The sequence below is a fragment of the Yarrowia lipolytica genome, chromosome 1E (genome assembly GCF_001761485.1).
Source record: "Yarrowia lipolytica chromosome 1E, complete sequence".
Lineage (NCBI taxonomy): Eukaryota > Fungi > Ascomycota > Dipodascomycetes > Dipodascales > Yarrowia > Yarrowia lipolytica.
The window spans coordinates 145,154-159,167 of NC_090774.1; the positions used below are offsets into that span (position 1 = coordinate 145,154).

At 48.7% G+C, this 14,014-nt stretch overlaps 4 protein-coding genes across 4 annotated transcripts; 2 read left to right on the forward strand and 2 right to left on the reverse strand.

Annotated features, from left to right (window-relative positions):
* Positions 1-1,216: 1,216 nt before the first annotated feature.
* YALI1_E01463g (uncharacterized protein) lies at positions 1,217-1,840 on the forward strand (the record flags this gene model as incomplete). The annotated part of the gene is made up of 1 exon (XM_503396.3): positions 1,217-1,840. The coding sequence occupies one exon, from the start codon at positions 1,217-1,219 to the stop codon at positions 1,838-1,840; it is 624 nt and encodes a 207-aa protein (XP_503396.1).
* Positions 1,841-3,419: 1,579 nt separating this feature from the next.
* Positions 3,420-3,986, reverse strand: YALI1_E01491g (uncharacterized protein; the record flags this gene model as incomplete). The annotated part of the gene is made up of 1 exon (XM_068282889.1): positions 3,420-3,986. One exon carries the CDS (start codon positions 3,984-3,986, stop codon positions 3,420-3,422), a length of 567 nt encoding a protein of 188 aa, XP_068138990.1.
* A 3,863-nt stretch (positions 3,987-7,849) lies between these two features.
* On the forward strand, positions 7,850-9,847 carry YALI1_E01530g (uncharacterized protein; the record flags this gene model as incomplete). The annotated part of the gene is made up of 1 exon (XM_503398.3): positions 7,850-9,847. The coding sequence occupies one exon, from the start codon at positions 7,850-7,852 to the stop codon at positions 9,845-9,847; it is 1,998 nt and encodes a 665-aa protein (XP_503398.3).
* Positions 9,848-11,032: 1,185 nt separating this feature from the next.
* YALI1_E01589g (uncharacterized protein) lies at positions 11,033-13,846 on the reverse strand (the record flags this gene model as incomplete). Its single annotated transcript, XM_503399.3, has 1 exon — positions 11,033-13,846. One exon carries the CDS (start codon positions 13,844-13,846, stop codon positions 11,033-11,035), a length of 2,814 nt encoding a protein of 937 aa, XP_503399.1.
* Positions 13,847-14,014: the final 168 nt, after the last annotated feature.

Consider the following 14,014-nt stretch of genomic DNA (forward strand, 5'->3'; position numbering starts at 1 on the left):
CCTTATCCTTCTCTTAATATCGTGTATATATGTATTGTATAGTAAAAGTCGTTTTGTTTTATCGTAGGGCACAAAATGGCCCCAAAACAAGTACGTACATCCTCGTGTATGTATGTACACTTGGATACTATTGTATTAACGGTGGATTAGGTCAGGAATGCTAATGGTTACGGCACTCGTACTGTGCCAAATTTAATTTGTTCCGTGTCTCAGACGATACGTTTGACGACGCAAAAAAAGTTGGTTTTATACCTGGTTGTTATTCCGTCTCTATTTTTCGTCTTTCTGGAAATTTATGGTTAGGCTCACCCACACACGTTGTACGTTTCCAGGCCAACACATTGACCTCGTGTAAACAAAGAAGTCATTGTGGTGACGTCAGGCCTGGACTTCTCGCACCACACCCATGAGTCCAGGAGTTGGTCATAGTTACAAACGTGAGCCACAGATAATAGAGCTCATAGCTAATTGCTGGATTGATAAATATCGAGGTTACACACAGGTCGAGACATCCTCAACCGCACTCCATTGGCTGTCCAGTATCGCCCTTAAAGCGTCCATGTTGTCACTCGCTCTTGTATCGTTTGTACTGTCAACGCCGCTCTCACATACATACACCGCTCTCATTTCATTGACTTGCTGAACTCAGTTCCTGAAAAAGCCCTTCAGAGGCGGCATACAAAGAGAGTTCCAAGTGACCGGGCAAGGTAACGGTGAAGAGGATCATTAGATCAATAAGACCCCCCTCCCTCCAACTCGGGTTCTGGCCAGCCCCCCCTGATCCCCAGGCTCAGTGTAACATCATCGTTTATCTCGTCCACCCTCCCACTGCCGTAGCCATGTTGTTCACTGTCGATCACTTAACCAAAAGCTGCTCAAGATTTCACAGTAGAGTTGACACACAGCTCTAGCTTGAACCTTAACTAAATAAAGCTAAGTACGAACCATGTTTCTGTAAATAGTGCGTCCGCGGTATATATCTACCTCGCGGGGCGCTCTTTTTTCAAAGGCACCAGAGTGTTACCCAAAGCAATTTTCACCCCTCAAAAAACCCTCTCGACAGTTCCACTCTAGCGCCCATCCCTCGTTTCGGCCTTGGCATATCACCCTCTAACCTCGTTATCCACCAACCCATCCCAAGGCATCTTCCTGACATAAAAGTGGGCAACTAACAGACTAACCTCGACCTCTTCTCTGACAACTTTTCTATCACACAATGGGCTACACGACTCCCGACTCGCATATTATTGGAGACCACAGCTTTCTGGACGGTGGAGCCACCCCCAAGTTCGACGGACCCATGGTCCGAGTGTCGGAAAAACACCAGCAGGCCCAGGACTTTGTGCAGACACTTAAAACCCACGCCGGCCGAGCCACCAACTTCAACCTGCATCCCTCGCAGCCCGCCCGACCTCTGCTGATCCACCTGGCTCTGATTCTCGCCATCTCGCTCGCCGTCTACCTGTGTTTCCGAGTTCTCAACCGAACTCTGCGCATGCTGGTTCGAAAGATTGCGCCCCAGAGCCCTATCACCTCGGCCGTGCCCTCTCCACTCAAACTCGACGAAAAGATCAACCTCAGTCCAAACTCCCAGGCCTCCAGCGGAAGCCCCCCCATGCATACTCCCACCACTCCGTTTGAGATTTCCGAGCTCGAGACAGGCAACTGGTCGTCTCCCTCCGCTCCTGTGAGCACCTCCATCTCCACCAACGCCCACAACTCCCGAGAAGTCGACTACCACACCGACCTGCCTGGCCGAACGGCCTCTCCCGCCTTTGTGGGACACTGCAGCGAGCGAGAGGTGCCTCTTGACGGCTTCCGAGTGACTACTCGATGCTAACTAACTACTCGATGCTAAGGTGTTTTGAATACCGTTACTAATTATTCTGAGTACAGTAAGCGACTGTGCTCTCTCACAACCCCCATCCCTTGTCATCCAGAACAAGGCGTGCCCAATAGCCACCCCTTTGCATTTAATTGAGCTATAACCAATACAAACTCATACTTTGAAAGCACCGACCCGTATCACCAATCCGTTCTTGTACGAATCCATATGCCATGTAAATTTGTTTCACCCGGACCAACTTTTACGATCCGTCGCTTTACTGGTGCTTGCACTCGTACTTGGTTCATATTATCAGCTTATGCAAACGGCCTTCTCTGCATCATGTTCTGTTGTGTGAGGTTACATGATTTCAGCAAGTCCCAAAAATATGTTGAAACACCTCCGCCCCCCTCCTCCCACATGATGTGTTTGCTCTGCTTGCGATCGCCCGCCTTGTGCATCCTCACCTCCGTTTCTATTCTCGTCGACTTCTATATTTGGTAGCGCCTTTCTTTCTTCACCTCCTCTCTCACTCTCCCTTTCTTGTTCGCTATTTTGGGCTCTTCTATTTTGAAACTGTAATGACGTCAATGCGTTTAGGCTCTGGAGTTATTGACCCTATGGTCCGAATCTAATCCATCAGCTAAGTTACTTTTCATTGTCACCTTCCTAATCGGTATATCCAAACAGAGAAGTAGAGTGGAGAGAGATGAGAAGGCGAAGAGACGAAATCAAGACGGAAAAGCTCAGTCGTTCGAGATAGCCGACCTCGCGACAGCTAGAACCATCAGCTCATCATATAGCCGCACTCATGCACTTCCCGCGCTACTGGCGTCGGCCTACCTGTCGTAGCACATCCCTTCTCGCTTGTTTAGGACCAAATAGCCTTCAGGTCATTGGTTGTGGCTGTGGTGGGTCCAGACATGATCAAGCATATCAGCGGTATTTGTCCTGCGCAAGGGAGGAAAAATACACACATTGGCGCAATATGAGGTGAGAAAAACACAGAGGTCCTGCTGCACTATAGTTGCATTTTCTCTGTTTTTTTCTTGTTTTTTTCTTGTTTCTTCCCTTCTCTCTCTATAACTACAGCACACAGTGGACTAATACGGGTAAAGTCCTGTATAGAGGACTGGTGCCTAATTAATCTACATTGGAGATAAACGAAACCATGTTTATTGTGAGGATAACGTAAATAAGTCCGAAGAAAAAAATGCCGATATCAAGACTTGATTGGTACAAACGGCGTAACCCTTACAGGTTGAATCGCCCCAATCGCTATCATATCGTCAATTTTCAGCTCTTGTGTTAGTTACGTACACTCGTACTTGTATCGTACTCAGAGAGACACCAACTACTTTGAGAGTGCATCACCTCCTTGCCCTAGAAAAAAAAAGCTCATAGCTCGGATAAATGACAGATGTTGACAAAACCAGGAATAAGGCCCGTGGATACATCTGTCGTATTGTCCATGTCTCACTTTTAGTACATGCTGATACAATACCCTGTCCAACTCTTTCTTAATGCCTTACCTTCTTGGATAGGTCAGCACAAAGTTCGTACTCGTACGGTGCAGTCCTCTCATCCACGCACATCAACACAACCTGGGGTTGTAGCCGTCCCTAACATGGTTTCCTAGGCGCGCGTCTGGCGACACCTTTTGCGACCCAAGCTCAAACCTCAAAGTTACTGCATTGTCGGTGTTGTTTGCTGTTTTTAAAGTCTCATATGAAGGCTCTGTCGTATCATTAAGTGAACGCCATACGGCATTGTATGGTTGGAGTTGTCTGAGATATTCTACACATCCCCACGTCACGTGGAAGCACTTCTTTGTGACGATACAGAGACAGCAGAAACCCGCCCATGCACCTGCAGTCTGGTGCTCATATTGGCTTGGCTCCCGGTCTTCCGAAGGCACAGACGTTTTGCTCCTATTAACCAAAGATATCATGGCGGCCCAAAGTCGGAGGTGTTTGGTAGACGAGACTTTAAGCACGCAAATCCAAGTGTATCTCCTCATCTCTGAACGCTGACGCCCTATATGGAACCTACTTCGAGAAGCGGTCATCTCTTTAGTGTCGAAAAGTGGCCAAAACGGGATGTCTGGCAGGTGCGGCTGAACGGCTGAGTGACTTTTGACTATTCCTAAACTATCGTCCATGCACCCTCTGGCAGGTAAACATAGCGCCGCATGCGCACCCTACAGAAATCATAGCATTTGTTGCAATGTCTGACCACAGACGATTAAGCCATAAACAGACTACATTGTAGCAATAATATACCTACTATTGGTCATTTTAAGCCGATTCATACTTTAACAGTCTAAAACAACAGGTATCAATCACTGATAGGCATATAGCAATCTAACATAATCACTCAGAGCAATTTAAAGATCAGCTGAGAGCTGTGATTGCTGTGATACATTGAGACGTTGTCAGATACCATGCTAAAGATACACATTCTGATTTATACAACCTGGATCAAAATAGAACCATATTGCTTCTTAACGACTCCACAGTTCATTCTAATTACAGCAACCGCCTGCGTCCAATGTGTTACCCGGAGACAGTTTCACACACTAAAAACAGCGGGTAGGTAGAGTAGACTCGTAAAGGAAATCGCAAAAATGAAAAGACGAGGATACGCGTGGAACCTTGGACTATAGATGTCAGATTGGTTCGTGAGGTGACGTTCATGAATAATTATGTACTGTAACTCTTGCGTTGACCCCTGCTGGGGGGGGGGGGGGGGGGGGGGTGGTCCTCCAGCCCCCGATAAGTAAAACGACAGAAAGCTTTCGCTACTTGTAGTACACAGTGTACCCGTGTTTATGACACTACATACAGACATACAGTCAAGCAGAGTCTACGGTGGTTATATTCACAGAAAATGCGCGAGTATGGACCAGTAGGTGTCGGTTTACGATTGTTAACAGGTTACAGCCTGTTGTCACAATCTCGGTGACTCTTAAGTCATAAATAGGTACAAAATGTGGCAATCTCGAGCCTGGTAATGAAAATATAGAAGTGAAGACTTCAATAGCTGTACCTGGGTTGTTGATCGCTAGTTACAAGAGCCGAAGCTGTTCACTAATTGGTTCCTACACCGGCCGTTGAACTGCGGTGTCCTACTTTTGATAGACCAGTTTGATTATTCCAGTCTTCATGTTCCTGGCAATACTATTGACGCCGACGTACAACCCACAGACACAGTACAGACGCGACATTGTAGTAGACTATATGGGGCACACGGTCATTTGCGCGATATTGGTTATCTGTTGACCCTTTCGCCACTACTAATGTTCCCCTAGACCTCAAGCAAAACCTGCTCACGAGTGCACGCATACCTATAAACCGCAGCTGCTGTATAGCCAAGGCGGACGCTTGTAGCTCGTGATGTTGTAACCAGGGTTACAGTCGATGGTGGTGTAAGGACCATCTTCACTGTATTCTGAACCTCTACCAGAAACGACTAGGTATGTATCGTAGCGGTTTACTTATGTACGATACTCACAGTGTGGGGATACTCACAGTATGGGGGTACTCACAATATGGGGATACTCACTGTATGGGGATGCTCACTGTGTGCCTTGTGGGTGCCAGAATACAATAGAGCCACCGGCCCAACCAGTAAAGCTACAGCGTAGAAAGATTATAAAGAGAAGGTGAAAGGAGAGAGTACAAACTTGTGTGTCCCACTCGTCCCCTTCTCCCATATATCCTCCGACCCGGTTCTAGAATATTCTGTTATCATAGCTCTCTCTGGCGCGTAAGCGTTAGAACAACACAATGCAGGGGTGTATGAACAAGCAGATTTACACAGTACAGTATATACCTCATTGTGCAAAATATTTGAGAACCCCATTACAGTAGAGCCTAAGAAGGATACTTTCACCACTCCTCCTCCTCTTCCTCACCCCGTACATCACTGGAAGGAAAGTAGTTATTACTAAAACCAATAAACCCCACAATATACACCCCTGAAGGCAGCCGAAGCTAGAAAGCATGCTGATCTCGACCTATGAAGTCTGTTTCTATACCTTTCTGTGTAGGTGAGAACTACACCATCCATAGCCTGGACTGGACCACCAACCCGCCTTGTAAATGTAGCACAATGTTACATCTTGCTCATTGACACGTTACTTGTTCTCTAATCTACTGTAATCACTTACTTTCTGTACATGGGTTCTTGTATTATTCTGTTACGTACCAAGGTTTCACTTATTAGCTTGGGCCCCTTACTTTACAAGTGGTTGCAGCCAGTTGTCTACTGTGGCAGTCAGGAACATCTTGTACTTCGAACACTGGCAACAATCGTAGTTGTTGTCTCACAAATCGACCCAAGGCAGTGCAAGTAAATTAGGACAATAGAGTACTGTTTTATATAGCCAAAAAAAAACAAAAAAAAAATAGTCGTTTCTTTGCTTACAGTATATCATTATTGGCAGTCAGAAAGTAGTGCGATACACGTGAACAGATACACAACACCAATCGCACTGACGTCTCCGCTTGTTCCCAAGAAGCACACGACGTAAGAATTTGGACCAGTTGGCCTTAAACCATTGCAACCAACGTCATCGTTAGCCACCAAAAAGCAATTGCTTCCCGTGCACATTTACAGCATTTAATTCCGCTGAAACACGGCAAGCGGCAAGGAGGCCATCGTGCAGAGCCAGGCACATGTCTACAATACCCTCCATCGCCCAGTGCTTGGGTTCTTTAAGCCTGCTTGTGCCAACCTGTGCTTTTCGCAAATGCTAGAGTTTTGCTTTCTTTTAACCTGGGCGGGGGAGACGGGTGGACTATCAGTGATCAGCGATGAGGTTGGTAGTCAGCTGCCGAACTTGTGGTCCTCTACCTACGATGCGATAAAGGACCCCTAACCAACTTCGCAGACACAATGAACACTGGTGCAGCCTGATACCATGGAAGCAGCCCTTTGACAGGGACTCTTACCTGCAAGCCGCATTCATCTTCTAGCTTTTCATCAGACTTTTTTTTTATGTACCATGGGATATCGTACACACAAACCATGGGCAAGTCTGAGACAGAGCAGGGGGGAAAGGGGAAAAGGAAGATATATTATTTTCGTACAGTACATACGATATTTATATCGTAGCTATACAGTGGGTCTTCACAGTTAGAATTTTAGAGCTACAAGTAGGTACTCGTACCTTTGCTATTCTGTAAACGTGGTGTACAAGTGTCACTTTTGGTCGTCCGTACTTCGAGACATGTGACATCTTGGGCCCACTTAATGATCCGTTTTTGGATTCATTTTTTTGTCCATTTTTTGATTGTTTGTGGCATCTTGCCAGTTGCCGGTGGCATGATGGCTCTTTTTTTTTGTATGATAGGTTGAAGTAACGTACAAAGAAGTGCACCTTTTTTCTTGCAACACCGACCCGTATTTGGCTTTGTTTGGGGCAAACGGACGGCAGATCTGCAGATGGACGCAGTTGTAACTGAACATCTGTAAATCTTTGTGGGTAGGTCGGAGTGCAGAATGTGGGTGAATCAGCTCGTTTGTTCGGCTGATTGCTTACGCACATAATGGCGGTTTCGTGATCTAGTTACATACCAATGTTACTGTGGAGCGTCGTTTTTCTCGTTTGCCTTATATGCTTGTTCGCTTGTTTTGTCTTTTCTCGTGGTTGCCAAAAAAATGAATTGGCAGTTCTTTGTCTCGCTCATAATGGGGCACGTGAACCTTGTTTGAAAGACACTGTCGATCACACAACGTAGGTATATGAGGGAACGAAAGAGGAATAGCGGGGGGCTATCGAGGGCCCTTAGGCTTCCAAAAAGCTACCCCAGTTCCTCAGCGTGGAATTTTCCCTCATTTAGTCTTGGTCGGGCTCAAAACGTCGATTGTGTCACCTGAGCTAGTGCTTCTAAACACCAATTCAAAGTTGCATTCAGCTGCACGCTTCATCCTTTTTAGCCACCCAACAAAGGCAAGGTTAGGCCCTAGAAATAGTTTACTATAGCTCCACAAACGCAGATCGGAGAGAGGCTTTGTGAGATGGCTGTGGGGGCTCTCTTATATAGATGGGGGTGGGACTTGCAAAGCCGAAGCCGGAATCAAAACCCACACAAACGTTTTCTCGCTACTTCAGGCTCTCACAGCTTCAGGCCCAAGCACAGCTCACGTCACCGCACATTCTTGGTCTGCACAGCTCGCATATTGTGCTGCAATCATCCGTCTAAAAGCGTTGGAAACCGCTTTTGTACACGGTGCACCTCCGACAATTTATATATCTTTTCCACTGCATTTGCTGACGTTTCGCCTTACGACTTACATACCGTCACACCCTCCACTCACGCCATGCCTCGAGTTTCATCGACGATCGGTCTGGCAGTTCTGATTGCACTGGTGATGCTAGTAGGAGTGTCCCTGCGACCACAGTCTCTGTCCCCCTTTGACAAATATGCATACAACAGCTCACCTTCGCCATCAGCAGGGCGCGCCCAGGCTGTTTCCAAGGCCCAGGTCTTTCACACATCTGCATCTCCACCAAAAGTCGTGGTGGCTCAAACAGGACTCCCTGGACCTGTTGCTCAGGCCAGTGGCCTCGCAAAGGCTGGCCAGGCTGCGGGAAAGCAAGTTGGACCTCCTCCTAGTCCCGAGCAGAAGCCGTACGACTATGAGGGACCCATTGTGATCATGCCCGACAACCTGGAGAAGGATATCGAGGAGTACAAGGCTCGAAAGAAGAAGGAGGAGGAAAAGCGACAGAAGAAGGAGAAGGAGCAGAAGGAGGCAGCTGAGAAGAAGAAACAGGAAGACGAGAAGAAGAAGAAGGAGGATGCCGAGAAGAAGAAAAAGGAAGAGGAGAAACGAAAGGAGGAAGAGAAGAAACGGAAGGAGGAAGAAAAGAAAAAAAAGGAGGAAGAGGAGGCTAAGAGCCGAGAGGAGGAACAAAAGCTGCGAATCCAGGAACTGGCTGGTGATGATAGTTCGTTTAATTCGCTAAAGGCCAAGGTGGAGAAGTTTGAAAAGGAATTGGAGCCTCTCAAGAAGGATCTGGAAGCTGCCAAGAAGCATAAGGAAGAGACCAAGAAGAAGGATGAGGAGATGCGAAAGGAAAAGGAGAAAGAGGCTGCCAAGAAGCTTAGCAACGGCCTTCAGGGAGACTTCCACAAACTTGAGAGAGCCGAAATTAAGGCTATTGTCGAAAACCCGCTCAATTACACCGAAGCTGAGAAAACTGATGGAGGCCACGTGGCTCCCTACGGTGGCAAGGTCGTGATTCTGTCTGCTTCCAACAACAAGACAAAGTCTGAACAGTACATGCTTGAACGGGCTCTTCTCAACCGACAGGAGTACTGTAACATGCATGGATACACGTGTCGGTTCATCAACCTGGACCAGGTCGATGATGGCAAGCATCATATTGTTTGGGCCAAGATCAAGGCTATTGAGATGGTTTTCGAGACTGATCCTGAAGTTGAATGGGTCTGGTGGATGGACACCGATATGATTATTCTCAACCCTTATATTGAGCTTGGAGAGCATATTCTGAGTGACAGGGCACTGGTTGAGCGACTTACTTACGGACGACCCATCCGATCGGCAGACGCCTCGTTCAAGGGTGAGATTTACCATTCCAAGGGCCAGATTGAAGCCAAGGATATCCATCTACTTCTGACGCAGGACTTTTTCGGCATCAATGCTGGTTCCTTCTTCCTCAGAAAGTCTCAGTTTTCTAAATTCCTGCTCGATCTATGGTACGACCAACACTTTATTGACAAGAATTACGTCTTCCGAGAACAGCAGGCTCTCAACCATCTTTTGCGGTCACATAAGACCGTTCTTCAGCATACCGGCCTGTATCCTCAGCGTCTGTTCAACTCTTATTTGGGTAACGAGAAGGATGTGTGGAAGTTCAAGGAAGACGATTTGGCTGTTCATTTTGCCGGCTGTGGCTCTTCCAGGACTTGTGAGGACAAGTTCTCCCGATACATGAAGATCCGAAAGCGTGTGCCCAAGGAGTTCCAGGTTGAGTTCCCCAAGGACTAGCCTACAGTACCTACCAATTATTGGTTTACGTAGCATTGAATACATACCCATAACCATCCTGGTAACTATTGTACGGTAGCCGTGCAGGCAGATACAGACTTGTTATTTGTAATCAGACACCCCTGGCTAAAGTCCATATTTTCAGCCGACATGGTTTATAGTACGCAATTCAGCAGCTAAAAGTGATAGCGCCGCAGCTCTATAGACCCACGCTATTTTAGGCCTGAGTTTACTACAAGTAGGAAGACGACGCAACACGCCAATTACTGTAGTTGTATCGCACTTTCTTGTAGTGAATGTGTCTGAGTAACAAATTATGCCATAGACATGTGATGGTAACAAGAAGGCACATTTGACGTCATTGGTAGTTTCCATCACCACGGAATTTTGAACAGATCCAGTGATACTAAAGCATAGCTAGCGACTGGTACCGGCACTCGCAAAGGATGCACGTCTGGTACCGCATGTAATCCCCCCTTATTGAATTAATCAAACGCTTGAATCGTTCTGTGAGAAACTAACTTCAATGTATACCACTTTGTGCGCAGATTCATCCGGATCCGACGATCTCCACTCATGCACCTGAAGCTGCAACATGCTGTAAATAACTTCGGGGTGGACATGGAGTGAAGAAACCTAGAAATACGATACGAGACATGACCTTATTACAAGTACATTATACATTATACAGTAAGTACGAATAGAAGTACTTACGGATTATACGTATCCGGAAATAGCATCAATAAACGGTTCTCCTTGTTGTAGTTGTATAGTCCGTCGGTTATTTCCCCCTGATCCGGCATAGACCATGACTACTGTTTGAAACAGGTATACGGGCGGTATGACACCACGCCGTAAGTATCAATGTAACTGAGCAGCAATAGGTTAAGCTACAATATATTCCAGGAGGATATTTTGGTATCAATCGAATCAGCGCGAAATTCTGAATCGATCGATATACTTTTCATGATCCCTAAAAGCATCCAAACACTACATCATGGTGTTGCCATACGGCCAAAAATACAGCAATAGCAAATTAGAGTATAGTGAACACCCCAACACATTACAAGCAGATTTCATTCAGGTCATATCACAAGTCGCGCTTTGGCGTGCATTCTTATATACGTGTTGAACTGGTAGGATGCTTAGTTGAATAATTTAATCGTGTGGTGTCACACTGCGGTCTTAGAAAAGACCCTCGATCTCGCCCTTGTCGTTGACCTCAACGTTCATGAAGCCACAATGAGTGGGGAGACCAGGAATGGTCTGGATCTCGGCAGCCAGAGCGTAGAGGTAGCCAGCACCAACAGAGGCTCGAACATCTCGAATGGGCACAGTGAAGCCAGTGGGCACTCCCTTGAGAGTAGGGTCGTGGGAAAGAGAGTACTGGGTCTTGGCCACACAGATGGGCAGGTTGCCGAAGCCCTGCTTGGTGTAGGCGTCAATCTTCTTTCGGGCCAGCTCGGAAAGCTCCACGTCCTTGGCGCCGTACATCTTCTGGGCAATGGTGTTGAGCTTCTCCTCAGCGGTTGTGTCGGCCTCGTAAAGCAGCTTGAAATCCTTGTCGATCTTGTTGGAGGCGTCAACGACGGCCTGGGCAAGATCCACGGCTCCAGCGCCTCCTTCGGCCCAGTGCTTGGCGACAACAGCGTCCTCGGCACCGTACTTAAGAGCCTCCTCTCGGATGACATCGTGCTCGGCAGCGGTATCGGAGACAAACTCGTTGATGGCAACAACCACGGGCAGACCGTACTGTCGGGCGTTCTCAATGTGCTTTCCGAGGTTCTTGCATCCCTCTCGCAGGAGCTCCACGTTCTCCTCGGTGTACTCCTTGGGGAGAGGAGCACCGGCCTTGACCTCAGGACCTCCTCCATGAGACTTCAGGGCTCGAACGGTAGCGACAATGACAACAACGTCAGGAGCCAGACCGGAAGATCGGCACTTGATGTTGAAGAATCGCTCACCTCCCATGGTGAAATCGAAACCGGCCTCGGTGACCACAAAGCCGGCCTTGTCGTCAGACTCGTTGGGTTCGGTACCAGCCAGCTTGAGAGCCATCTTGTCGGCCAGCACGGAGTTAGCACCAATGGAAATGTTGGCGAAGGGACCGGCATGCACAAAGACGGGGGTACCCTCCAGAGTCTGCATGAGGTTGGGCTTGATGGCGTCCTTCATGAGAGCAGTAAGAGCACCACCAGCACCGATATCGTCACAAGTGACGGGGTCGCCGTTCTTGGAAGAACCAATGACCATGTTTCCAAGTCGCTCTCGCATGTCCTCGAGATCGTTGGCAAGAGCCAGAATGGCCATACACTCGGAGGCGACGGAAATGTCAAAGCCGGTCTCTCGGGTTCGGCCCTTCTCGGTAGGGGCCTGTCCAACAGTGATACCTCGCAGATGTCGATCATTGCAATCGACCACTCGTCGCCAGGTGATGGTCTCAGGATCAATGTCGAGACGCACAAACTTGGCAATCTCCTCCTCAGTCAGATCGTCGGGGTTGGTCTTGTCGATACCAAGCTTCTTGAGTCGGGTCTGCATGCCTCGAGTGAAGGTTCGAACGCCCTTCTTGGCAGGCACCAGACGCTTGTAAAGAGCAGCGTCCTTCTGGGTAGACTCATGAAACATTCGGGTGTCAATGGCAGCGGCAAGCAGGTTGTTGGCAGCTGAAATGGCGTGAATGTCACCGGTCAGGTGCATGTTGAACTCATCCATGGGGATAACCTGGGCGTATCCTCCTCCAGCAGCTCCTCCCTTAATACCAAAGGTAGGGCCCATGGAGGGCTGTCTGACGTTGGCAAAAGCCATCTTACCAAGATGGGCACCAAGAGCCTGCACCAGACCAATGGTGGTGGTGGACTTGCCCTCTCCAAGAGGGGTGGGAGTGATTCCGGTGACTAGAACGTACTTTCCGTTCTTTCGGTGGGCCAGACGGTCAAGAATGGGCAGCTGGACCTTGGCCTTGTAGGCTCCGTAGGGCTCGAGCTCAGAGGGCAGCACGCCAATTTCGGCAGCCACCTCGGTGATGTGCTTGGGCTCTTGGGCTCGAGAAATGGCAAAGTCGGAGGGCACAGGGTTCTCCTTCTTAAGAGGCAGAGGGGTGATGGATCGAGCGGTCAACTTCTCGGCCTGTCGCTTGGCAGAGAGCACAACGTTGTCCAGCAGCATGGCCACGGTCATGGGACCCACTCCTCCGGGGACGGGGGTGATGTGGGAGGCTACGTTCTTGGCAGACTCAAAGTCAACATCTCCAACAAGTCGCTGGCCAGACTTCTTGGTATCATCGGGAATGTAGTTGGTTCCCACGTCGATGACAACGGCGCCAGGCTTGAGCCACTCACCCTTGACAAAGCCGGGCTGGCCAATGGCGGCGACAACAATGTCGGCAGTCTTGACAATCTCGGGGATGTTGGCAGTTTTGGAGTGCACGACAGTGACGGTAGCGTCAGCGTTTCGCAGCAGATAGGAAACGGGGGCTCCGACAATGTCGGATCGGCCAAGAACAACAGCGGTCTTGCCAGCAACATCGATGCCGGCAACCTTGAGCAGCTCCATGACTCCCTTGGGGGTGCAAGCGACGAAGGAAGGGTTTCCACCTCGCTTGGCGAGCTCGCCAATGTTGAGAGGACCGAAGCCATCAACGTCCTTGTCGGCGGCGACGGCATTGGTGATGGTGGTCTCGTCAATGTGCTTGGGCAGAGGGAGCTGGACCAGAACACCGTCCACGGAGGGGTCCTCGTTCAGGTGGGTGATCTCCCGCAGCAGCTCGTGCTGGGACACGTTCTCGTCCAGTTTCTTGAGCTCGCACTTGATGGCGGCCTCGTCCGCGGCCTTGAGCTTCATTCGCACGTAGGTGGACGAGTCGGGTCGATCGCCGACCTGGATGATGACCAGAGAGGGCTGGAATCGGGGGTTGGTCTGTTGCACATCGGCGATTTCGGTGTGCAGCCGTTCTCGGATGTTTTTGGCAATGGAATTGCCGTCGATGATGGAGGCCATTGTGTGGATAGTTGTAGAGGAAAGAAAGATGTTTAGCTCCTGAAATCGACCTTCACCAACCTGACAAGAATAACCTCTAAAGTTAATGTGGAGAACGTGGGGTGTGACAATTACACCAATGAATATGGCCCAGCGGAGCAGTGAGGGGTAACAAAGACTACGTAGTAG